The 26,208-nt window shown below is 36.8% G+C and overlaps 2 protein-coding genes across 7 annotated transcripts in view; one reads left to right on the forward strand and one right to left on the reverse strand.

The window, feature by feature from the left end:
* LOC145674584 (myb/SANT-like DNA-binding domain-containing protein 3) overlaps nucleotides 1–26,208 on the reverse strand; it is a 342,109-nt gene that overhangs the window by 173,711 nt on the left and 142,190 nt on the right. The window lies entirely within an intron of this gene.
* LOC145673972 (ras-related protein Rap-2c-like) lies at nucleotides 11,042–11,356 on the forward strand. The gene has a single exon (XM_081743793.1). The coding sequence runs from the start codon at nucleotides 11,042–11,044 to the stop codon at nucleotides 11,354–11,356; it is 315 nt and encodes a 104-aa protein (XP_081599919.1).

Below are 26,208 nucleotides of genomic sequence, written 5' to 3' on the forward strand. Positions count from 1 at the left end.
ACATTACACAAAATATATATATATATATATATATATATATATATATATATATATATATATATTGAGTTTAAGTCAGGGTTTTCATTCTGCAGGAGAGGGGGGGATAGTAATACCTGACGAACATTTTCTATTCTCAGAGTGTTGCAATGATAGCATTTCCTCCGTTATAACTTGGCCAAGCTAGTTGCATTATATGTAAGGATTAAGTTAGCCTAAAAAGCTTAAATTTCTTTGGCTGTTTTACTCTGTAGCCATGTTTCTCATTTTCGGTCTACGGGACTCTGTGTTCGGAAATTTTCGATGGCTTCCAAGTCGGAAAATAAGTGTATCAAAGGCATATATATTATATCTATGGTTATATGAGGCATGGATCTACAGTTTAAAGTGGGATACCGGTAACAACTTCATGAGCTTCCACCGTAAATCGAACCAGTCTCCCGCGATCAAGGCGTATGTGTTAACCATACAGCCACGAGGAAATTCACATAAGCACACACACACATATATATTGTTGAGTTGATTTTGACTTTACCGTCTCTTTCAGCAGCGAGGATATATGAAATGTAGACCTACTGATTAACGTGTAATCCGAACTACATGAGCTCGCGCCGGGAATTGAACCCGAGTCTTCCACGGCAAAGACGCGTATACTAGCCGCGGAGTTCACACACACACACAGAATCAGAGTCCTCACACACCAAGGGTGAGAGCTGTGCCACTGAGTCACAGCGGCCACGGGGCTAGGTCGAGTCCACTTTACGTTCATAGTTTCTTAGTACATAAATGTTACGATTATGAAATAGATTTTCCTTAATGAGCTGCATAAAAACAAAAGCTTTCGAAATGCATTAAACAATTAGCTCGATTTGAGTGTGAACTTAAAGTTATATCAGAGTGTAAATACGGATACGCACCAAAGCTCGAAAACTTAATACACTATTTCTCCTATATAGTCAGCATGTATCAAGCAATCGTTCAGCTTTCAATTGAGAGGATGGAAATCGAAGGCCCCTGAACAACTATGTTACTAATGTGCGGAATGTATTTATCTTACAGTGAACTGCTCTGATGCCAAGTGGCCTAACTCCAAAATTGAAATTTTCCAGGAGTGAAAGTTAAAGTTGAATATCTCATGAACAATCCATATTTCTTTTATGTTGGGAACCAAAACCATAACTACTGTATGTAGTTCATTGTTTTATAACTTAGTGTTTACAAAAATCCTTTTAAAAAATACCTATTCATAGAAGTGACTGTTACTTATCTGTACTAGTTCTTGGCATCCAAGCAGTCCATTTATTGTAATACTAGCTTAATATACCCATTCTTCGCATGGGGGCTGTATTTGGAAGTCAACACCTGTGGAAGTATTACCATTCATTTCAGTGACCGCGAAAACTATGGATTTGACACTAGTATCAATCAATATGGGCTATTTATACATGTCTCGGTATCCCTCACCCGCTGACACCCGGCTCGCATACAGTAGTAGCTGAATTTGCAAGTCATCGCTGATGGAAGTGTCACCATTGATCTCAGCGACCGTGAAAACTATGGATTTGACACGAATGTCCATCAATTTGTATTACTTTTACTACATGTCTCGCTAAACGCCACCCTGAGACCCCCTGGTTCCAATTTTGACAAAAACGCTTCGCCTTAGACTGGGACCTGGACCAAGGTATCCGTGACCAAAATTTGGTAACTCTCGGTCAAATTGTCTGGTCCCCAGGTCGGTCCCAGTAAACGCCCCCCCCCCGAGACCCCCTGGTTCGAAATTAAAAAAAAACGCTTCGTCTTGATCTGGGGCCTGGACTAAGGTACCCGTGACCAAATTTTGGGAACTCTCGGTCAACTCGTCTGGTCCCCAGGTCGCACACAGACAGACAGACAAACACAGAAACAAACTCTTTATTTTATTTATATTAGATAAGATATACTATGTAAAATAGTCTCGTATCATAATATGTGATGTACAACAAATGTTACATTATATATTATCCGTAGCTCGTGATATGCTGCAACATATTAAAGCCTCAGAATAGTTGGGCAAGCGAATAATCCAGAAGTTACGTAACCCTATTGCGTTCATGGGAACGAAAACACAATAATTATAACTATGCTAAATTACTATAGACTACCAACTGCTCATTCAGAGAATTTATGAAGTTCACTTTATCGCAATAGTTTTATACAAACTAGATTTAGACTACGGATAATAGTTTTATACAAACTAGATAATCAATTATTATCATTATATTTGCAGTACAACGAAATACAACGATATTAACTATTAGTTCTAATTAACTGAATTGAGCTGAAAATTAAATCCTGATCTTTAAAGATTAACTATTAATTTTATGCGTTCTGTACCTTTCTGAAGGAATAAAAGCTGGAATTGGTTTCAAGGCTGTTTCTGAGTGAATACGTTCTTCAAAATAATATTAAAAATTATAGAAAGATTTTCGAGAAATTCGAGTCGAGTCGAGATTTTTAAGAGCCGTCTCGACTCGACTCGTGTCTCGACTCGAAAATTCGAGTCGAGAAATACGTTTGTCTCGACTCGTCTCGAATTTTACAAAGTGTGTCTCGACTCGAGCGCATCCCTAGTGGAAAGACTGTGCTCAAATATTTGCTTATGAATTTCACGGTGTCAAAGTGCATTGTTAGCAAAGAATGCAGTGCAACGATTAGTCAGAGAATGGCGTCAGAAGGATCTGTTTTGAACAAGACCAAAAATATTCCGAGAGTTGTCCGAAAACTTGAAATTGAGGTCATTTTCATTAATGTGGTCATTCAAGAGATGAATGGTGGTTATTTTCAACATCTGCTATATGGATATTAGCGAACTGCTTCCTTTCCTTTTGTGTTTCTTTGTATCTTGAAATTCTGTTCTCCGGGCCACTTTTTTTTTCCTTACCCTGTATACTCCTCTCCTCTAAGTTGCCGGACTGAATTTGGATTTAAACAGAATCGAAAATTTCACTGTTCTTCTCAGCGACACCGAAAACTATAAATTCGACATTAAGATCGGTCATTTTGAATCATTTGTAAATATTTACCCAAATCCTAAGTTGCAGAGTCAAAGTGATAAAAACCATGCTAAGTCTGAATCTCATCTATGTTGAAAATGTGATGGAGATCGGTCATGTGGTTTAAGAGTGATGAAGTCACAACTAATTACTTTCATTCCCATTTTTCTATTTTTTTAGAAACCCCTCCACTTCCCCTCCCCTACGTTGCAGCGTCAAAGTGAAATGACGAAGACAACCCAGACCCGTAATCTTTTCTATGTTGAAAGTTTGATCGAGATTGGTCTGGTGGTTCAGAGTTAAGTTTAATTCACTTTTATGTATTTTCCCTCCTCCCCTCCTAAAGTTCTACCTTCAAACTGAAATGATAAAATACTTCCTAGTTTTGAACCTCATCTATGTTGAAAATTTGAGATCGGTTGGGTGATACAAGAGTTATTAACTCACAAACATAATTACTTTTATTTTTATACACAGTGATTTTTGTATATCTCCCCCTCCCATTCGTTGCTCCGTCCAAGTGAAATAAAACACTCCCAGGCCGGAACCTCATGAATGTTGAATATTCGATCGAGATTGGTCGGGTGATTCAAGAGATTAAGTGTCACAAACATAGTCATTTTCAATTTTATAATATAGATCAGGGTTTGATTTGTTAATTTACCAGTTAACAATGTAAAACAGTGTATGTCCCTGTCTCCCAAGCACCCCAGTGTGGCAGTGTTGTCAACCAATGCGAACATTCAATATTTTTGCATGAAGTCTACTGCATTGGCAAACATGACAACATGGGTGGTTGTGGGTTCACTAACATACTGCACACCTAATATGGGCCACAGTCTAATTATATCCGCCACTCTGAGGTGCTTGGGAGATGGGGACACTCACACTATCTATTCCATTGTCCAATGCAGCCTCTATCACTTTTGTCATATATTCGTTCAATGACATTCACACCATTCTCAACATTGTAATGTTTACACTTGTTGGCAAGACTGACAACTTAGAATGGTTGGGAGACGGCCACGCTCAACATCTTTTTGCTTCAGTTCATGTGATGTTTCTGCCAAGCTTGGTGTACAAACGTCTCATCGTACGGAAAGTATTTTACAATTTCTTATTTTTATACTTGGTTGGCAACACCGATAAACTGGGGTCCTTGGAACAGGAATATCTCCGAAGAAAATTTTCTCTAGTGACGAATGATGTCTATGCCGCGTTTTCATGGCTATACATCGAGTGGTACGGAAACCACCTGCCACATTCTATTTATAATTCGTTGGCAACACTGACGAAATGGGTACGTTTGGGTGCAAAGTGATATTATCAAACTCTCAGCCGATTCTCGTTCTAGCAGTGAGCCAACAGGAACATGATGGGATCAGGGGCTTACCTGTGATGCATCGTAATATTCACTTTTATTTCTGTCGAATATACCATACATAGGGTCACAAACACCAACAAACCGGCTCCATATAGGGTCAGTTTCCGGGTTTGCCCGTGATTTGAAAACGGTTTCGTACTTCTCATGGCAAGAACTTTCAGACGATATATAGGTTTTCCCCAGGTACTTGGTCCGGGTATGGAATCATCCCTAGTTATTTTCTTATCGTCGACCATTATTATTACATGAAAAACAAAGTTCTATTAAAAAGTGAAAACAAACATTATTATAAATATTTTTAAAAAACGACTCAGGATAGACACTAAAATGTTGACGAATGACAAATGGACTTATAGATATTAACAAAGTGCGCATTAAGCTGTGGGTAGCGATTGTGAACCAGTGATATTAGGAACTTAAGTAAAATTTCTCTCAGAAATGATCAAAAATTCCATTCGCACTGCCCATCTTTTCTTAGTATTCGCCCTCTTCCTCGAACCTTGTGCAACAAAAGCCTAGTCGCTTGAACTTCAATAATGTGCATTTCATTTACATTAACCATTAAATGTGGTCATTGAACTGAAGCATTGTGCAGGAACACTGTTTATGACAAAGCGGAGCACCCTTAAGACATTTCTTTCTACTGTGATAATACAGCCCAATCCATAAGGAACATGTGCAGTTGACTTCTTTTTGTTTGTTGATTCATTCCCATTTTAAAGACATATTTGGTAGTGATATTCTCTATCAAGGTCGTGGAAGGGTTGTTGGGAGAAGAATGAAGGGTCTGTTACATTTATATTTTGTGCATATGGAGGAACTGTAGAAAGAATGCCACTGTCCTTAGTAATATTACCGTAGTGCTTAATATAACATTTATTGAAAAGCTAAATTTCCCTACATTTTATATCATATTTGTAAAATCTCCTTTTTCCCTCTTTAAACAATCTTTCCTAAATCTCCATGAGCCACGAGAAATTTTCCTTAAACTGGCAATGCTTGTGAGTGTGGCATTGGTTCCAATGATGTAAGAGTCCATTTCAATTTCAATTGTAAAAGAGTGTTATACAGCCAACCACGCAAAGATTACACTTTATTGTCCTTTTGTTGTATTTTATCTGCAGCTCAGTCTGTACAATGTTTCTGAAGTTATTCGGAAAATTTTTCATCGTAACATTTTCTCTAATAAATATTTACATATAAAACATAAAATTCCTTTTCCAGTTTGGTGCCCTCTTCACCTGGCGCTTTCTGCGAACGCGTAGTCCGCAGGATTAAAGATCCGCCCTGCCGAGCTGAGCCGGTTGACATCACTATCCTGGTTGAATTTCTGCTTGGGCTCTAAAATTCGACCGTAGTAGTAATGGCCTAACCTGAGGACACTTTTGGCCCCTGGGTCCCTGCCTCACGACCCATGGTCCCTGGCCCGGGTCAATGACCTAGGCGTACTTAGGACCACCGCCCCTAGATTTTGGCAGGGGTACCTTCGTCCACCCCTAAATCTTGGCAGGGGTAAATAGGACCACTCCCTTAAATTTTCGAAATTGCCAAATCTAAAAATTTGGTATGGTAGCCTAGAACCAGGGTATGTATCTCTATTAGTATTGGGGGTCCACCTCGTTTCCTTTTATGGGTAAAAAATTGTCAAAAAGTTAAATTTCAGGGGTTTTTGACCTAATTTATCCCCTTTGATGAGGTCTTATTACCCTATATAGTTATATGAGCGTATACAGAGGTCCATTACCTTTCATAAGACATGGGTACATTGATGCACCCCTTTAAATTTTGGGAGGGGTACCTTGGCCCACCCCTTACATTTTGGAAATTCTCCAAATTAAGGAATCGGTATTATAGTACAGGAACTCAATATGTATCATGATAAATTTGGATGGTCTACCTTGTTCCCTTTCATGGGTAAAAGATTGTTGAAAATTAGTATGACCACGTGTTTGGTTTTGAACTAAGGTATCCCCTTTGATGAGATAATATTATCTTATATGATTATATGGGTATGTATAGGGGTCAATTATCTTACATATGACATAGGTATATTAGTGTACCCTTCTTAAAATTTGGGAGTAGTACCTTGGCCCATCCCTTAAATTTTGGAAATTGTTTAATAGAAGCATTTGGTATTATAGTATAGGACATCTATATGCATCACTATAAATTTGGGTGGTCCATCACGTTCCCTTTCATGGGGTAAAGAACTACCAAAAATCAAATTTCGGAGGTTATTGACCCCATTTGATGAGGTCTTATTACCTTATATGATTATGTGGGCATGTATAGGGGTCTATTCTATTTTAAGATATAGATACATTGGTGCATCCGTTGAAAAATTTGAAGGAGTACATTGGCCCGCCACCTTAAATTTTGGAAATTGCCAAATGTAAACATTTAATATAGTACTATAGGACCCTAATATGTATTAGTATAAACTTGGGTGGTCCATTTTTGTTCCCTCTTATGGATAAAACATGTTAAAAATTCAAATTTCGGAGGTTATTGACCCCCTTTGATGCGGTTTTATTATCTTACATAAACATAGGTATGAATGTGTTCAGGGGTTTATTTTCTTTTATAAGGCATGAGAACATTGATGCTTTCATCTTAAAATTTGGTAGAGATACATTGGCTCACCCTTAAAGTTAGAAAATGCCCAATTTGGTATAATAATATAGGTTCTTAATATATACCATTATAAATCTCGTTCCCTTTCATGGGAAAAAATTACCATAAATTAGTATGACCACGTGTTCGATTATTGACTCAATTTATTCCCTTTGATAAGGATTTAGTACGAGAACAACTGAACAACTAGAAGTATTCCTGTCTTGAACAACTAGAAGTATTCCGCATTACTGCTTACATTTCTCATGGCTTTTGCTTTACAGTCTAATTAGGCCATGATTTCAAAACGAGCTGAACGAGCGAGCCATTTATGAAACTCGACTCAACTCGAAACTTGATCTCAAAAATAGTGACTCGGCTCGGAAGTCGACTCGAGAAAATTACCTTTGACTCGACTCGTGCCCATCTCTATTACCTCCTGTTAATGAAAGGCGTAAACGGAATACAAATTAAAATGATTTGTTTAAACTCATAACATATCTATCATAAAATGGATTCTGGCTGTCTAGTTTTTCCTGATAGCGTTGTATTAAATATCATGATATTTCTTATATCGGCGTGGTAGACGTTTCTATTTGTGCTGAGTTTGTGTTAGTGGCATTACAATTTCGGTGGTGGCTTAGCCTAATTTATACATTTTTGAAATGAAATAAAATGAAATCTTTCAGTATAACGTCCCACAGTTATGCCCTTTACGCTAGGGGCGACGCGTGATTAAAACAAGTGAATGATGATGTAATTGGTGGAATAATAATGTGGGAGTAAGGGGGTATCCCGAGAAAACCCACAGCCACGATGTTGTCCACCACAAATTTACTTGGTCAGGGATCGAATCAGGGACCCTACGCACCAGAGGCAAACTTTCTACCCATGAGTCACCGAGGCTCCCTATTACATATTTTTGAGTTTTCTGTGCTAAATATGTAATAAATTTCGGGACGCTGAGTAGATTGCAAACAAAAAAAAAAAAAACTTTTCGATATATCTTACCGTTTTTGCTGTTACCTGTCGAAAGATGGACGGACATGGGCGTTTTATGAAACTTCCGACAGGTATGCATAGCACAGTTTGGAACTCTAAAAAGGACCGGTTTAATAGAGAATTAATGGAGAAGGAAGAACCTACTTTGTGATAGCTGAATCACTTAAAAAGGCATCTCGATATTTCCTATCGTCTTTGCTCTACGGAAATCAGCATATAAACCAGAAGTAGTAGTAAATTTCAACCACTCCTGGTTTTGGTACAGTGCTGCCGATGATGATAGTGTGCTCTTGAAACCTTGAATCGTTTGCGGAAAATCACTTGTTGCTAATACAATGTTGTTACATTGTGATAAATGTTGAAACCAAAAATAGTTAATATAAAGCACTTCCGGTTTGAAAAGAGTGTTAACGGTGATTGCACCTATTCTTGGGATGCTGAATCAATTGCAAGAAACCGCATCTTGATATCTCTTAGTGCTTTTGCTCTTCGAAAATTAGTATTGAAACCGGAATAGTAAACTTCAACCACTTCCGGTTCTCGTAGAGTATTGCTGGTTGTGTCAGTATAGTCTGTTGATACACTGAATCGATTCCAGAAAATCGCTTGCTGCTATCTATTAACATTTTTATCTACGGTGATAAGTGGTGAAACAGGAAATGACTAATTTGAACCGATTTCACTTCTGGTTTTAACAGAGTGTTAACGGAGATGGAACCTATTCTTGGAACGCTGAACCGTCGGACGGACAAAGGCATCTGTAAAACTTCCAACTCTTGCGCATACCACAGTTTGGAAGTCTAATAAATTATTAATGTCAAAATTTCTGCTCAATTGTTTTATGTGGCCTTAAACTTACTTAGTACGAAACGAAACTCAATTCTTTTCACAATGTCAACTCAGTTCCAATATGTATAACAGCACTAGTCGTAAAAAGGGTATTAACTAGGCATAGCCAATTCCGGTATTTTTACTTTCCAGAATTCAGAAAAATTCCAGATTTCGAAAATATTCCGGAATTCAGAAAAATTTTGGATTTCGAAAAAATCTGAAATCCAGAAAAATTTCGGATTTCGAAAAAATTCGGAATTCAGAAAAAATTCGGATTTTGAAAAAACCGGAATTCAGAAAAAATCGGATTTCGGAAAAATCCTGAAGTTAGAAAATTCCGGATTTCCGAAAAATTCTGGAAGTCCGGAAAATATCCGGAATTTAGAAAATTTCAGAATTCGGAACAATCCTCCGGAAAGTGAAATTTCCGATTCCGAAAAAGTTTGGCCATCACTAGTATTAACATTTGAAAACTAAAAAGGTATCGGAATTTATATCTGAATTGCACTTGATTTCAATGTTTGTTTAGAAGCAAAGGAGAAAAATTCTGGTAATTCAGGTACAAATATGGTGACTCCCTTCAACTTCATTTATGCAGAATAGGTATTACAGTGAAGATTTCAGGGGCATTCTGTGTTAAGTTCCATCCAGAGCTGCAAAATCCCGCTAGAGCAAATCTCGGATCACGTTCAACAAGTTACAAGTATTTTCCCACTATTACTTATACCCCCTGTGTAGTGGAATTCTTGCCGGAGAAAATTGTCTAAAATTATAACTGGGATACTGTTACGTCATTTAGTGTAAATATTTTGCAAGAGAATAAGAAAGTAATTAAGAGAAAGAATATTAATTTTCCAACAAGTATTTCCCGAGCCTTATTCAGTTTTGGTTTGCGTCCACGCAATCGAAAAAATGCCTTTTCGTTTGTGATATTCGATATCGAATGCTGTTTTTGCGATATGAGTGACAAATTTCCCCTTTTAAAAATCATTTATCTTCCGCAATTTTCCCCATAGACTCACTACCGTATCAGAAGTTTTTAAAAACATGTTTTACGTTACGTTGTGGTCCGCAATCTTTTTGAAGATTGAAACGGAATGAGGCCATTTGTTTTGGTTTTAAACTTGGGTAAAAAAAGTTATGTAAATGATAAGTTATATTGTTATGTGTTTTATTTCTTTGCTCCGATTTGTATAATGACACGTTAACCGCTTACTATCTTCGTTCTTCCCACCGGTTTGTTTGAGTAGCAATTTGGTGGCTCTCCGAACCCCAGCAAGAAAGCCATAAGTAAGTTGCATAATGTATCACACTTGGAAGATACACTGTGACACTTAAAGTGATAAGCAGGGAAGCTGCTTAGTGTATAGCATCCGTCTTCAAATCCATTATGTAAAGAAACTGTTTCTGGAACTAGTTTACTGTTAGTAGTATATAAAATATGTCATTAAGTTGTACTCCACGTAGGGAAGTCCCTATGCAAATAAACAAAATAGCTGTACTGGGTAATCCATCTGTGGGTTCTACGTCTATAATCTACCAGATAGCATATGGCCAATTTCGACAGTCGTACGAAGCAACACAATTGCGTCACCACAAGGATATAGTGTTTCTAAACGGGCGGCAAAGAACATATTTACTTGATACAGAGATTAATAAGCACTCTGACACTGAAGGATTAATTAAGAATTGTGAAGGTTTTTTATGCGTATTCTCATTGGTTGACAGGGCATCTTTTGGCTTAAGTTTAGAGTTGCCCCTCCAGTCCAGAGTTGCCCTTGGACTTTGCAACATACAAAAAACAGTGCTTAAAGTATTAAAAATTGTTACATTTCACTTAACTTCAGTACTCCGTGGGCTTCACAAAAATTTAAAAGGTTTTCTTCATTATTATTGCGCATCCGTTACACCTGTTCGCCATATTCGCCATATTTTACAACTACCATGCTGCTGAAACCTTCCGCGAATGCTTCCGCATCCGTCAAATAGTACTAACTTCCATATATCTTTTCTCGTATTAAACATAACTCTCCTGCCGAATTTACATTCCTAAACATCAAATAAAAACTTCAAATTATCATTTCTTACCTCATTTCTCCTGTAAATTCTCCTGATTTTTTTTTAAAGCGGAGGGGTAACTCTAAACTTAACCCCATCTTTTGATGCTGTAGATAGTTTTATGGATTTAATATGGAAGTACAAGGGAGAAGCTACCCCTGTTATCCTGGTTGGCAACAAGAAAGACCTGACAGAAAGGAAAGTATTATACGAAGAAGGAGTGAGAAAGGCTGCTCAGTGGAAAATTCCGTACATCGAGACATCAGCCAAAACGAAGGAATTCATAGACGTTGGATTCAGATGGATAGTGGATAAGGTTGCGTACCAAAAATTAGTGGAATATCATTTGGAGTTAGTTTCAGAATCTGAGGTAGAACCATCTGAAAACGTCAGTTCCAGAAGTGAGGACACTACAAAATGTTGCGTCATTCTTTGAAATTGCTAACATAATTTATAGTGTAATGCGCTAATCTAGAACTTGGCTACGAGAGACAGTTCGGCAAAGGACGTTCATCTGACATGTATTGAGAGAACTTATATTTCGTGTTATATTTGTGCTTGCTAAGTACATCAATTTGTCACAGTATCGAATGAACTGCAAGAAATGTAAGTAAGGTTCGTGAGATAAAGGTACTGAAAGGTGTTATTCTCCGACATGGTTAACTTAATTTCAGGCCTCTTGTTATATGGAACTGTTCTATTCGCTATTTTCTCTTTCACTGAACGTATTATTAGATAAATTAGACTAAGTGTAATTATTGTTTATAGATTTACGGGACTGTGAATGTGTGATTCCGTAAAATGGATAGACTGGTTTTTAATGTGATAACTTTCTAATTAAGTTTAACTTTTCTCTTCATTTGACCAAAGAAAGAGGACATAGCTTGCCGAATGTTATTTGGAAGTTTATGATAATTACATTCAGCAGATTCATCCCACATGTAGTCAGTAAAACTATAGTTGGTGCTATTATTCTGTTTCTGTTGTTAAATGAACTGAGATGAATTTGTGCCTGAATGAACTGGAGGAAATCGGATTACAATTAGTAAATGTAACTGACTAACTACAACTAGTTTGTTCACCGTTCCCAGGGTGTTTGTTGAGTGTGTTCGTCGTTACTTTTGTATCGTTTCTGCAAAAGTATGTAAAGTGGTAAGCAAAGCACTATTATGAAAAACGCGTTTTCTGAATTCTGTTTCGTGTTTGTGCAGATCCATAATGACTGAAAGTTGAATAGCATTATCAATTGTTTCAAAACTTACTGTATGAAATATTCACAGGCGATGCTGAAACTTTTCCACATATTTGTTGTATCACTTGTACCCTTTTCTAATACTAGAAGTATTGTCTTTGGTAGATAGTGGAAGATCTTGAGGGTAGTCACATTGGTAAAAATTATAATTTTACTGTTAGAAAGTAAGGAAAGGAACCTGAGTAATGTTGTAAATCTTGTGCATAAGTAATAGTACATTAAGTATTTTTTCCTTTACCTTGTAGCGATATTTTTTTACCACTGTGACTTGCCTCAAGAGCTGGAATTTGGATCAATATACATCACAAAACTATATACTGTGATTATATTTTTGGCTTTAGATTAATGATCGCCTATGCAGAAAAATTTTGCATTATATGCAATGACAAAGTGGAATAGCATTTAAAATATAACATCAATTGTTTCAAACTTACCGTATGAAATTATTCACATGCGGTGCAGAAACTTCTACATATATTTTTTGTAACCCTTGTACCCTTTTCTAATACCGTAATGTAAATACAGGCAGTATTATCTTTGATTGATTGTGTAAGCTCTTGAGAGAAGTCGCATTGGTAAACATTATAATTTTCTCGCTAGAAAATAAGGAAAGAAACCATAGGTTGCTATGCTGCGAGACTCTTGTAGCTGACCATAAAAAGAAAGTCTTACAACCCTATAATATTTCTCCATTTAACATGGTTTTGAAAGGGACATGCAACATTTTTTTTTTCATCTTGCACAGAGTCAAATCAAGTGCAACTTTTTGGGTTTGTTCAGTGCTACCTGCTATAGCCCTCCCACTGATATATAGAGAAAGAAAAGTTTCACCGTTTCCCAAACGAGCACTATTTGTCGACTAGAGTGTAGTGCTGCATATTTGCAGATATATTTGTTGATTTCAGAAAGTTGTGCTATGTAAACAGTAAATAGAAAGACGGGGTTGCAAGATGTTACACTGACAGCTATACGATTTCTGCAGCATGGCAACCTAGCTTGATGTTGTAATTCTTATACACTAGAAATGGTACAATCCGCGGCAAAAAACCTGCAACATGAGCATATAAGTTTATTGTGAAATGACGAAGTCTTTTGCTCCAAAATAAGTGTGCACCGGAGGAGGCCGAGGTCTATCCTGGCATGATTCGTCCCACTTAGACGTTATGTTAATTCCCTGTGCTGTTAGGCGTAGATTCACGATAAACTTACAACCTCATGTTGCAGGTTTTTTGCCGCGGATTGTACATTAAGTATTTCTGACCCTTACTTTGTAGCGATAAGACAATTTTTATTAATGTGACTTGCCTCAAAGCTGGAATTCTGATCGAAAAATATGTATGTTAGCAAAACTACACCATATGATTACATCCTTGGCTTTAGATTAATAATCATATATGCAGAAAAATCTTCAATTACGAAATGTAGTAAGTAGCAAGTTTTATGTATTTAGATGAGTTGTTTATACATATGATTAAATTTCTATATTTATTGTAATTTAAGCTGTAACGACCTCTAAGTAATGTATTTTTTTTTCAATGATAATATATTTCACTATTTATGTAGAACTAAGTTCTTAATTTGTTTTGAAATTTACACTGAAATGTGAAAGAAAAGAAATGTCCATGAAAACAGTTACTTTCATATTTGTTTGTTTGTGTTTGTTTACAGATTTTAAAAAATGTAACATTTGCAGTTTTCGGTATTGCTTGCTTCACTTGAGTGCAAACAAAATAAAATTTTATTGTTGATCCAAGACACTGTCGTACAAATTAATTACATCATCAACTCTTAGGTTTCTGACAAGAGTGCTTAAGGGTATACCTTACAGTTTCCATAAGTTTTACTTAATATTATAAGTTCCAAAGTTGGTGGTCCGTTTCAAGCAAAATTTTGAAGAATTACCGAGATGCAATGAATAATTTGCTCGTTTGTGTGCTTGATAATATATAAGAAGAGCAAAAGTTGTGTTTATTATTTTTGTACAAGTGGTTCTAAACATGGAACTATCTGGCAAGCGGAGGGAACTACTTGGCGCAAGGTTACCACATGGTAGGATTGTGGAAAAGTAATGACGATTTGTGTTGTAAACATTTATTTATTTATTTAGAAAACAACACAAGAGTACACTGTTGAGGGTTTTACGTGATAATGACATTAAATTTCAGGATATTTATGTGATTGTTGGCATAAATATCCCGATGTTGGCGTGCTAGAGATTCTTACTTAAGTTGTTTAGTGTTGGTTGCCAAGTTTATATAATATTTTTGAAAGTTTTGCGTGATAATTCTACAGGGTGTTACAAAAGTTGGTCACAATATTCTGTGAATAGATTTCTCCCATCAAAATACGAAAAAAGTTAATATGGGCCTGTGGTTGGAAGTGCATAGTTTCCTAGTTATAGAATCCCGAAAACGTGAAAAAATGAAACTTTAAAGATCTATAGTTTCACTATTATAGGACCGATCGTTGTCGGATTAAGACATCACTGAGGAACTGGTATGTCAACTACCTAAATATCCCTCTTTGAGAACTTTCGGTACTTGCACAATCATTTTTATAGAGGCTGTTAGGGAGTACTTGATCACTCTCCACCTATCTCTCTAAAAATTGTTGTGCAAATACTGGAGCATTCTTAAACATTGATATTTGGATAGTTTACATACCAGTTCCTCAGTGATATCTTGACCTGGCCACGAAAGGTTCAATAGTAGTGGAGCTACGAACTTGAAATGAAATGAAATCTTTGAGTTTTACGTCCCACGTTTATGCCGGTTAGGGTAAAGGAGACGGTGATGATGAGTAATGAATGAAATGGTGGAATGAAGAAAGTGGGAGAGCCCCGAGAATACCCACGAACACGGTGTTTGTCCACCACAAATTTCACTTGGCGGGGGCTGGGATCGAACCCGGGACACCAAGCACCACAGCTGAACACTCTACCACTGAGCTACGAACTTGTTTCACGTTTTCCATACTCTGTAACTCCGACAGTATCCACTTTTAAGCACAGGTCTATATGAACTTGTTTCTTAGTTTAATGTGAGAAATCTGTCCCCAATATGTCGTGACACATTACTGTAACACCCTGTATATTGCAATATTCTGTTTGGTAGCCTTACTTAACTAACGGACTCAGGATTTGAAGCCATCACCTTTTATTATAAAAATAAAGTCTTATAAAAGTGTTTACCAAGTTTTTATAAGTCTCTAAATGTTTTCAGTGTTCAATTAAGATCCTTGGCACACGAAAGTGGCCTCGGAATAAAGTTTCAATTATCTTATATACAGACGCGATGCCCTGGATGTGAGGGAACAGTAGTACAGTTTGTGAAACAATGCGGCGATAATCAGAAAAATCTACTAAAAGCATCTGTAAGTAATCGCTTAATATACCTAAGAATAAATTGCAGAAAGTAGGTAAGCAAACAACTGGAAAGAAACTAGGAGGAAGTTGTACTTTTCACTGTAATAGTAACATAACCAACCTGGATACTAACCGGCCTTCTCTCACTATCGCTCGCTCGGCATTACTATGTAAATTGATTATTAAGGTTTGATCAAATAAATTGAAGTAAAAACTGATTATTTTAAAATTTTCGTAACATTTATTACGCTTTTGGTCGGAAACTAGGCGGACGACAAACTTCGGAATAATGCCATTTTATATGAATAACTGTGACAATAAACAGTATAGATAATTTTGGTTAAAAGGATTATTGTTATTTACAAAACAGTGTTAAGTACGCAAAATGCTGCTTGCATAATTTTCATGTAATGCAGAAATCTGAGTGCTGCCGGACAAGCTGGATCATATCAAATCGGCTAAGTATTGTCCATGCAGATTGGCCTACACGAAGTGACATGGAAACAACCATTTATGCTCATTTACTAAAATTTTGTAGACACTGGCTGACTTTCTGAACTTTTTACATTCTTTAAATTATTCAACAAAATTAAAGAAAAAAGTAACGGAGAGATACCGAGTACCCTTACGGAATAACAGGCATAGCTTTGGCTTTGAATGGCCAGAATCTTTTGCTTAAAAAATTGTACTTTTTCCACTCTATTTTATGTATTTTGTGTCTGTTCAGGTTAGGTTATGTTAACTTAATATTTACCTTCAGTTACTAATTACATTTAGGTAACATCAACTTATTTCTCCTGTATTTTTTTTACCTGATTTTCGCCCCTTAAATCCAAATATATCCCTAACAAACATTCAACTGTTTCAAATGTAAGGCCTTCGCTTCTCTAAAACTTTCCGATTACAGAGAAATATTTTTAAAGCGGACAGCCGAGGGAAATCAAAAATTGTTCGCTATAGAGAGGTGTCCGCCTTAAAGAGGTTTCAATATTTTCTTACGTAAATTAGTAAACAAAGTAATATACAATTAGAAAATACTATTTTTTTTTCATTTACGAATATTAAAAAAAAGTTATTGTACCTGCATTACCCTTCACCATCCAATACTCTTATTTCTAGCCACAACATGGAAGTAAGATGTTATAGTTCTCTGCACTTTACACTTATCACTACTTACTACGTTTTCAGTATGTCGCTTTAATTTGTGCGTTAATTGCAGTCCAGTAATGTCTCTTTCGAGACAATATACGTACCCGTGACAAAAAAAAAAAAAAAAAAAAACTTGTTTTCTGCTTGGTTAGAGATTCCAGCGGGACAGTAGAATAACGTGTCATTCCAAACGACGGGCAACTGTCAATCACTTTTGTGTCTAAAACAGCTTGAGTGGCAGTGGGATGCAAGCAAAGGACATGAGAGTGTTGCTAAACAGAGGCACTTCGTCTGGATAGCTGAGCAAACAGTCGAGGAGGCAAAATGTTGTCACAATTGCTTCCTTGGCGACACATTTATAAATTACTAAAAATGTATTTTTACTGTACTTTTCGATGTGTTTCGAAGTGACCGTAATATGGAGGTTAAATAATACCTATAAAAGACAATAAACTGTCCGTGTCCGTACTAGAGAGTGCCCGCTTCAGAGAGGTTTGCCAATATTTTCTTCCGTATTACAGTGTTTGAGGTTTACAAAATATGTCAGTTACGGGAAGTGTCCGCTTTATAGAGGTTTCACTGTATATCAAAATTAAATGAAAATGAAGTTTTATGTCGGTTACGCTAAAGGAGACGATGATAATTGAATGAAATGGTGGAATGAATGAAGTGGGAGGAAACAGAATAACCTAGAGAAAACGCACGCACACGGTGTTTGTCCACCACAAAGTTCACTTGGTGCGAAGTGAGATCGAACCAGGGACCCCATGCAGCAGAAGTGAACGCTATACCACTGAGCCACCGCGGCCCAGAGGTTATATCAAAGTAGTGGGCAAACACTATGTATTTTTTCTTTCAGTTTAACAAAATTTTTACCTACTTTCTTGCAATTTATTGCATTTATCATTATTCTTGTATTTCTCTGTTTATTTGAAAAAGATATACGTAAGGTCTTATTTTGTATCACAAATGTTTGTGCTTCACTCAGAAGAGAGAAACCATAGCATAACTATCCAGTTTTAACAAGATTTAGTTGTTAACGATAAAAGTGCCAGAGAGTCTTGAAATCATCTGATTGAAAGAGAAAATTTTGCAATACGAAATAAAGCTGTTTACATTTGAGTCAAGCAGCCCATAGCTTCTATCAGCAGTTATATACACACACTGAGTTACAGATATACACTAGAATTGCGATCATCTATTTAACACTTTGTTCGTCCACCTTTTACTCAGAGGACGGCCTGGACACAGCGTGGCATGGATTCTGGTAGTTCCTGATATGTTTCCAAAGGAATCTGACACCACACATTCCTGATGGCATCGACAGATGTCAGTGCAGGAGTCATGGTGCAAAGAGCTCGTTCCACAACATTCCATAAATGTTCTATAGAATTATGATCTGCTAGGGAGCCAATTCATATGCTGAAGCTTCGTGGAATGTTCCTTAAGCCAAGCAAGTGCAGTACTGACTTGGTGGCATGGTGGAACCGTTCATTGTCGCCCTGGAAAATGCCGTCTTCGTGTGGGTAGAAGTGTTGCATTGCAGGGTTTACGTAATCCTCTTACATCTGCAGGAACACAACGGATGTCTCGCTGTGGCCCATGCGCACCAACGGTCCCAGTCCATACCAACAGAACCATCCCCAGCTGCATGTACAGTATGCACCATGCACGAGTCATCCATAGCTTCGCTGTGGAACTTGATGCGTGCCAGTGTACGCCGTATAGTTTCGTGGAATATGGGTTTTGTGCACCCACCATTGTGTTGCTTACGTAATTCGCGGACACTGACGGTTCGTTTGGCTGTCAGGAGCTGTTTGAAGCGACGCTCGCCGCACATTTTGAACATCCGTACGCCCCTGCAGTGCCGTCTTCTGCAGAACGTTAAACCATTTTCTTCCCAATCCTTGTACACCTTCACTACACAGGAAGGGACGCACCCGACAAGTTTTGATGTCTGGGTTATTGACGCACCTATTGCTCGGGTACCCATAGTCATGCCTTATTGGAATGCGGATAACTCCTGCCCACCTTCTACACAACAGTGTACTATCTGCCAACATGTAGCCTCGAGTACGTTCTTTCTCTGCAATACTGCTAGTCGGGGTGGTCATATAATCAGCTCGTCAGCTGGCACACTTTCTTGTATGCAGGGGTGGTCGCAATTCAGTGAGTACCCAATGTAACTCACAGCATAGAAACATTAACATAGCAGGTTAGAACACTTGGAAAAGAAATCGGCTACGATCTATACTCGAAGATGCAATACCAATCTTTCAATTGGTCTGGTAGGACTAAAGAGAACTGAGAAAGCTTTGTTTTGATAGCGGGATTTTGTAATGAATACCACTTTTTAAAAAAAACGGTCGCCAGAACTCTTCGTAAGTCATGCAATGACCAATTGTCAAATATTGTTGTTTAACAAGCGCATTTATCATCAGCTTGATGATAATTATCTTTCTATTCGAGACTAATATTTGAATTAGTTTAATTTTTGACCGTGTATCTGAAAGACAACAATATTTGCGTCATTATTGATTACGAGGAGTTCGAAAATAGGAAGAGAATAGACAAGAAAAGAAGAAAAAGAGGAAGGACGAGAAGAAAGTTTAAAGATATGAAAAGAAAACTAGAGAAAGACGAGAATTAGAAAAGCTAATTTAAACACCCGTGACACAAAATGAGAAATAAATCCGAAAAGAAAAAAAGAATCCATTCTGAGACAAAAACGGTCAAACTTAGGATGAATCCCCACTGCAATCCGACACATGTTAACTCATCTTTAGTGATCAAATAAAAAAAATAAAAAAAAAATCATCTTTGATTTGTTGCAGATAGACTAATTCGTCGGAAATGGAAAACTATATCATCTACTAATTATTTTTTTTTCGAGGAGATTTACTAGAAAAATCTTGTAGTTCCATTGTTACTACGCAGATAACTTCATCAGTCACTTCCAACAGCTTATTACTTGCTATATGAGAGATCGAAGATTTCAGCTGACAAACAAATATTACTTAAGTTAGGTTCCCACATATAACTAAATGTACTTCTTAACCTAAAATGACACATACACACCACTCTCACTCATGACATAAACCAAAGCTTATAGGGTACATTAAGCAATAAAAAGAAATCTATCTACAGGGTAACAAAGGTTTTATTACAATAATAAAAAAATCAGTCAGTAACACTATCAACTATTGTTCACATCAAGTTTGTGAGACTTATTATTTCACGAAACCCCTATAGAGTTATTATTATAAGCATTATTCCTTACAACTTGAAAGAATGAACATCTTGAAATTTCGTAGCAATCTAATTATTATAAAATAATAAAAAAAAATATTCCAAGTGTGACGTATTAGCTTTCTGAGACTACGTATACATAAACCAATAAAATAGTTGTAGATAGTTTAACATTCTTTTACACATTTTATAAGGATTAAAAGCAAGAAAAAAAATGTGGAAAGTAAAAAAAAAAGGTTCTAATAAATTTTGCAGTTCTTATGTACATCACTTCTGAAGAAAATGTTCGGAAATTCGTATGTGAATCTTTATATCAAACTGTCTTTCAATTTAGTTCGCCCATACTTATAGATTCATATTTAACGTTATTGAGTCCTGTCTCATTGGAAAAAACATTTATCCTATTATGTTGGCAAAGGTCACTATAAGTGTGGTACAATGAATGTGGTACAATGAGACACATGTATATCTCGGAATGTGGTACAATGATTGATATCAGTATTGATTATAAATGAGCAATTTAAAGAATAAAGAAACAAAATAAATCTCCCACATTCCGAGATGAACGATTTTTCTTTAGCAGATACTAATGCACTTCTATTTCTGTATTCACAAGTCAACAAAACGCATTCTCATCACACACACACTGAACATACAGCACACGGTTACATGCAATTTATTATATATATACATATCACTTAAAACATAGATACACGTATACATGAATTGTGGGAACTTAACTTGTTTAGGTTAATTAATAAAATTTCTAACTACAAACCTGTATTTAAAAGATTATATTTTCATTTCGTAATGTCAGCTTTCGTGGGGGAGGGAGGGCTATGGTATTTGATTTACATCACTATTACCTAGGTGAAAACTTCTACTCTTCCCAGGCCCTTCCTGAGTGAAAGGAACCCTTCAGAGGCTAACCCGAATTTCTTTCAACCCATCCCGACGTACAGGAGCGATCGTTGTGAAATTAATGCTGCATAATGAGAATGAAACTTCTCAATAAGAAAACATACTCTGCCGCCATAATCCTAACACAAACTCTATAATTAATTACATGAACTTTTACCCCCAATACAGGCTACGTTAAATTGGAAAAATTTAGCTTTCTGACGAAACTTCCAAAATTAAAACCAAAATCACTAATATCGAAGAAATCTCCGTTATCAGTTTAATATTGTAGCACTAAATACTGTCAATTTATATCACTGGCCACTTGGCTTCCCTTTCTTAACTAATATGGCGGTCCGGCAACAATTGATAATTTTCAAGAGAACATTTTTGTATAGCTCCTGTTTCAAATTTTTGAAATAGTAAGTTATTTCTCCCTTTTCACCACTTTAGCTTGTCACTGTTTAATTAATTATTCCAAGTACACGTTACCTTTTAGTTTGTAAGCGTCCTCATTACCGTCGTGTATCAATGATGCTCACCAAATCGTAGCCATGAAGAAGAATGATAGCTAGCGCCAACTAGCTACTTAACATCGCACCAAAATAGTTAAAACCGGATCTCTCACCGTTTCTAAGATCTAGGTATATGCTCAAGGGTGAGGGATAAGATGATTTTTTTTTTACTAGATTGACAGAAATTTTGCAAATTGGAATTAATGCTCCTTTGCAAAAGTGAGGGATAAAAAAGGTACTATACTTTCGGTTAGCAACAATATTTTAAAAGTTTGTACGGGGTGATTTCTTGATTTCGACTGGTGATAGCGATGAAAATAATGAAGTATAAAATTTCAGACGATTGTAACCGTCTGGTTACAATTTAAATCTAAGATTTTCGACTGCAGACTGATACATAAATTATTACTATATTTGGGAAGAAACGATATGGACAGTTGATAACATGAGAATATATTGAGTTAATAGCAAATGTAAGAGGGGAGCAAGCCGAAGTGGAAAAATTGCGTTCAAAAATATCGGTTGCACATTTGTAAGATACACATTTAGTGACGTGATAACGAAAGCGAGCCGTATTTTACCTTGGATGGGAATATATGGTAGCAACGTTACTACAATTACAGTTAAGACAAAAACTGTGCCTCTATTAAGTATATCGGATGACTGTAAATTTCTCCGTACTGATATGTAAACTTTGCCTCCCCGAAGTGACACTGTTGGCAATTTCCTTCTTACCCCTGGAGCTAACTTCCGCACACTATCGAAAACTTGCAGAAATGTTAAGACCGATTTCCATCCATGATAACCATCGACCAGAACTTTTTTTCTTTTTTTGGGATAAATTCTGCTTTTGGAGGTGATAAATTTTTCCTAAAAATTGACCTTTTCGCTAAATATAGCCTGATTTTGCTTAAGTTACGTTAGGTATTTAACGGGAAGTTTAACTTTACAGCTGCCTTCATGGTGTGTATACATCGGCAACGGCTTCTATTTTTTACCTAGTTCCCCCCCCCCCCCTTCCCAGCAACATTGGCTGTTCCTCCATTACCCACATTGCATTTCTATTCCACTAACTTCACAGTTTACTCACACATTACTGTAATTACCCTTCCATAACAACAACTCGTTTCTGCTGTAAACATTCTGCTTTTTACCTAATTTTAGTCCCCAAATGCAGAATTAACCCCTTTTTATATCCTATAGATGTTAGTATCTAATTGTAGCCTACGTGAATTTCAGTTTAAAACTAAAGCTACTGAAAAAGTTTAGTTTTCATTTTCGATGTCTTTTCTTCGCCAAGGCTAGGTATTTGTTAGAATGGAAACTACTATGCCTTATTTACACTAAGTTACGCAACTGAAAACTGTAAAAAAAGGTACAGCACACAGCATGCACATTCAACTCAGTAAGATATACTCTGATTTAGAAAAACCTACTGTAGTCAGTTACGTTTTAGTTAGTAACTTTAGCCAGTTACGTTATTGATCACGTTTTAGTAGATAGAAGAAGGCAATCTAGCATAATTGACGTCCGGTCGTTTAGAGGAGCTCATTGTGACACTGATCACTACCTGGTAGTAGCGATAATACGGGAGAGATTATCGTTCAATAAAGGTAATATTCAATGTCCGAAAACGGAGAGATTTAATTTAAAGAAATTAGAAGAGAGCCAGGTAAGAGAGGAATGCCAGATTGAAGTTTCGAATAGACTCTCGGTTTTAGAAGACTCGGAGTGCACTAGTGTTGAGGATACTTGGATTGAAATTAGAGATAGCATTAAAAGTTCAGCAATAGAAAAATTGGGACACGCAGAAATAAGTAGGAACAAACCATGGTTCGACCAAGAATGCATTAAACTAGCAGAGAAGAGAAAACAGGCAAAATTACTGTGGCTACAAAATCCGAATGAAATAACTACACAAAATTTCGCAGATATCAGGCGGGAAACTTCCAAAACTTTTAGAACAAAGAAACGCGATTTTTTGAAAGCTAAAATTAAGGAACTTGAAGATAATAGTAAAAATAAAAATATTCGGGACATGTATAAGGGGATCAGCGAATTTAAGAAAGGCTATCAACCTCGTGCTTATATATTAAAGAAAGCTGACGGAACAGTTCTCACTGATACGGATAGCCTCTTAAATAGATGGAAAGATTTCTTTGACGATTTGCTGAACACGCAGCCAAAAACTAATGTGCGTGGGGAAAAGGAGATACACACCGCAGAACCGTATATTCCAGAACCCAATCGAATAGAAGTAGAAACCGCTATAAAGAAATTAAAGAACACAAATCTCCGGGTGTAGATGAAATTCCGGCTGAGTTAATTTTAGCTGGAGGCGAAAAATTGTGGAACAAGATACACAAACTCATTATCCTTATCTGGAACAAGGAAGAATTGCCACAAGAGTGGAAAGAATCAATCATTGTACCAATTCACAAGAAAGGCGACAAAACTGATTGTAATAATTATCGAGGCATTTCTCTTCTGTCAACATCGTATAAAATCCTTAAAAATATTCTATTAGCAAGACTGACCCAATACGCAGATGAAATTATTGGAGATTATCAGTGCGGATTTAGACGAAATCGATCAACTATCGACCAAATATTTACCATTCGCCAAATACTCGAAAAGAAATGGGAATACAATACCCCGGTACATCAACTATTTATTGATTTTAGAAAGGCTTACGACTCGGTTAGGAGAGAAACATTATACAACGTTCTTACAGAGCTTGGAATACCGAGAAAGCTAATTAGATTAATTAAGATATGTTTAAGTGAATCCCAAAGTAAAGTCCGGGTAGGAAAATTTTTGTCCACGAGCTTCCACGTCGAAAATGGCCTGAAACAAGGAGATGCGTTGTCGCCATTATTATTTAACTTTGTGCTGGAATATGCCATAAGGAAAATCAAAGATAGCAACCAGGGCCTACAGTTGAACGGTATTCACCAGGTTATGGCATATGCTGATGATGTAAAGTTAATAGGGGATGATAGGAGAACAGTAGAAAGAAATGTAGAGATCTTATTAAACGCTTGCAGGGACATGGGTTTAGAAGTAAATGCAGAAAAAACTAAATACATGGAAGTGCGTCGGGACCGTAATACGGCAAATTGTGGAGGCGTTAAAATATTAAACAATACTTTTGATAAAGTGGATATTTTCAAATATTTAGGATCAATATTAACAGACGAAAATCATATTCACGAAGAAATTAAATGTCGACTAAAAGCAGGGAATTCGTGTTACCATTCGGTTCAAAATCTCTTGTCGTCGCGAATTCTGTCGAAGAATTTGAAGCTTAAAATATATAAAACAATAATCATGCCTGTTGTTCTGTATGGTTGCGAAACTTGGTCGCTTACTCTGAGGGAAAAACATAGACTGAAAGTATTTGAGAACAGGATCCTGAGACGAATATTCGGACCCAAGAGGAACGAAAATGGGGAATGGCGGAAACTTCATAACGAGGAACTACATAGTTTATACGGTTTACCCAACATTGTTAGGGTCGTCAAGTCTAGGAGGCTTAGGTGGGCAGGTCATGTAGCTAAATGGAAGAAAGTAGAAACGCTTTCAAAGTCTTGACTGGAAGACCCATAGGAAAACGACCATTAGGAAGACCTAGACGCAGATGGGAGGATAATATTAAGATGGATCTCGAAGAGATAGGAATACAAAGTAGAAACTGGATGCAATTAGCTAAGGATAGAAGTCAGTGGAGAGCTTTTGTGAACGCGGCACTGAACCTCCGGGTTCCATAGGCCATCGAGTTAGTTAGTTAGTTAGTTAGCCAATTACAGTTCACTTTTAGCATACACGCGTCCCACGAAAGTCTCTTACTGTATGACTAATAGAAAATAAACTTCTGATCCAATTTCACATATTTTCGCTCTGTGAACCCCTTTGATGCTACGTATGCTTTGAGCTCTTTACATCACGTTCGGAAAGGCAAGAGCATGTCGCTTCATGTAGTAGACCAAGCGAAGTAACAATGCGAGAAATGAAAGAATTAACATAAACGTTGACAGAATGCATAAAATGGAAAAAGAAAAAAAAGTAACAAAGTAAGATACTACATTTACGATATTTCATGCATTGATTTTTACGTCTATAGTTAAATGTAGGTAGTGAAACTGAATGGTTGCAACCTGATGCACAGCTAAGAACGTGAATTAAAAAGTGCCCTATATTTACAACTAATATACCACCATAGATCAGAAACCAGTAACGTCCATGACACATCGCAAATTTGGATTAGTAGTACCCTAAGGCATTGTTTGGTATTTTAAAATATTGGGAAATATTCAGTGTTATTATGTAATACACTTACATACAGGTGTAATAGTCACTTAGCATCTAAAATACTAAATGTAACTGGCAAAGGAGATTCAAAGTAAACGTTTTCCTTAAAGATAAAAACCAAAAAATGTCTATTGGATCACAGGAACACTGACTGAACAATTCGAGCCCTGACTTGCAGTACTGTTTTAAAATACTTGAAGCTGTGCATGCATGTGAATATGAAAAGTGAACTTAAATTTATCAGTATTACGTCGAACATTTGTACCGTGTAGGCAAAAGAAGACAGTGATAAGAATAAACGGAATGGTCGAATGAAGAAAGTGAGATAAACGGTCGAATCCCGAGAAGACATATGCGTAAGTGTCAGTCCACCACAAAGCACAACTGGTGCGAGCTCGGATCGAAACCAGAAACCCCACGCACTAGAGGTGAACGCTTTATCACTACGCCACCGTGGCACTCACACACGAATATGAATAAGCCATGACTCTCCAACGAATTAGCAGATGTTAGATGGCGGGAGGGCTGATATTTCATTACGATGGAAC

Source organism: Thermobia domestica, chromosome 17 (genome assembly GCF_964235325.1).
Source record: "Thermobia domestica chromosome 17, izTheDome1.hap1.1, whole genome shotgun sequence".
NCBI classification, from domain to species: domain Eukaryota; kingdom Metazoa; phylum Arthropoda; class Insecta; order Zygentoma; family Lepismatidae; genus Thermobia; species Thermobia domestica.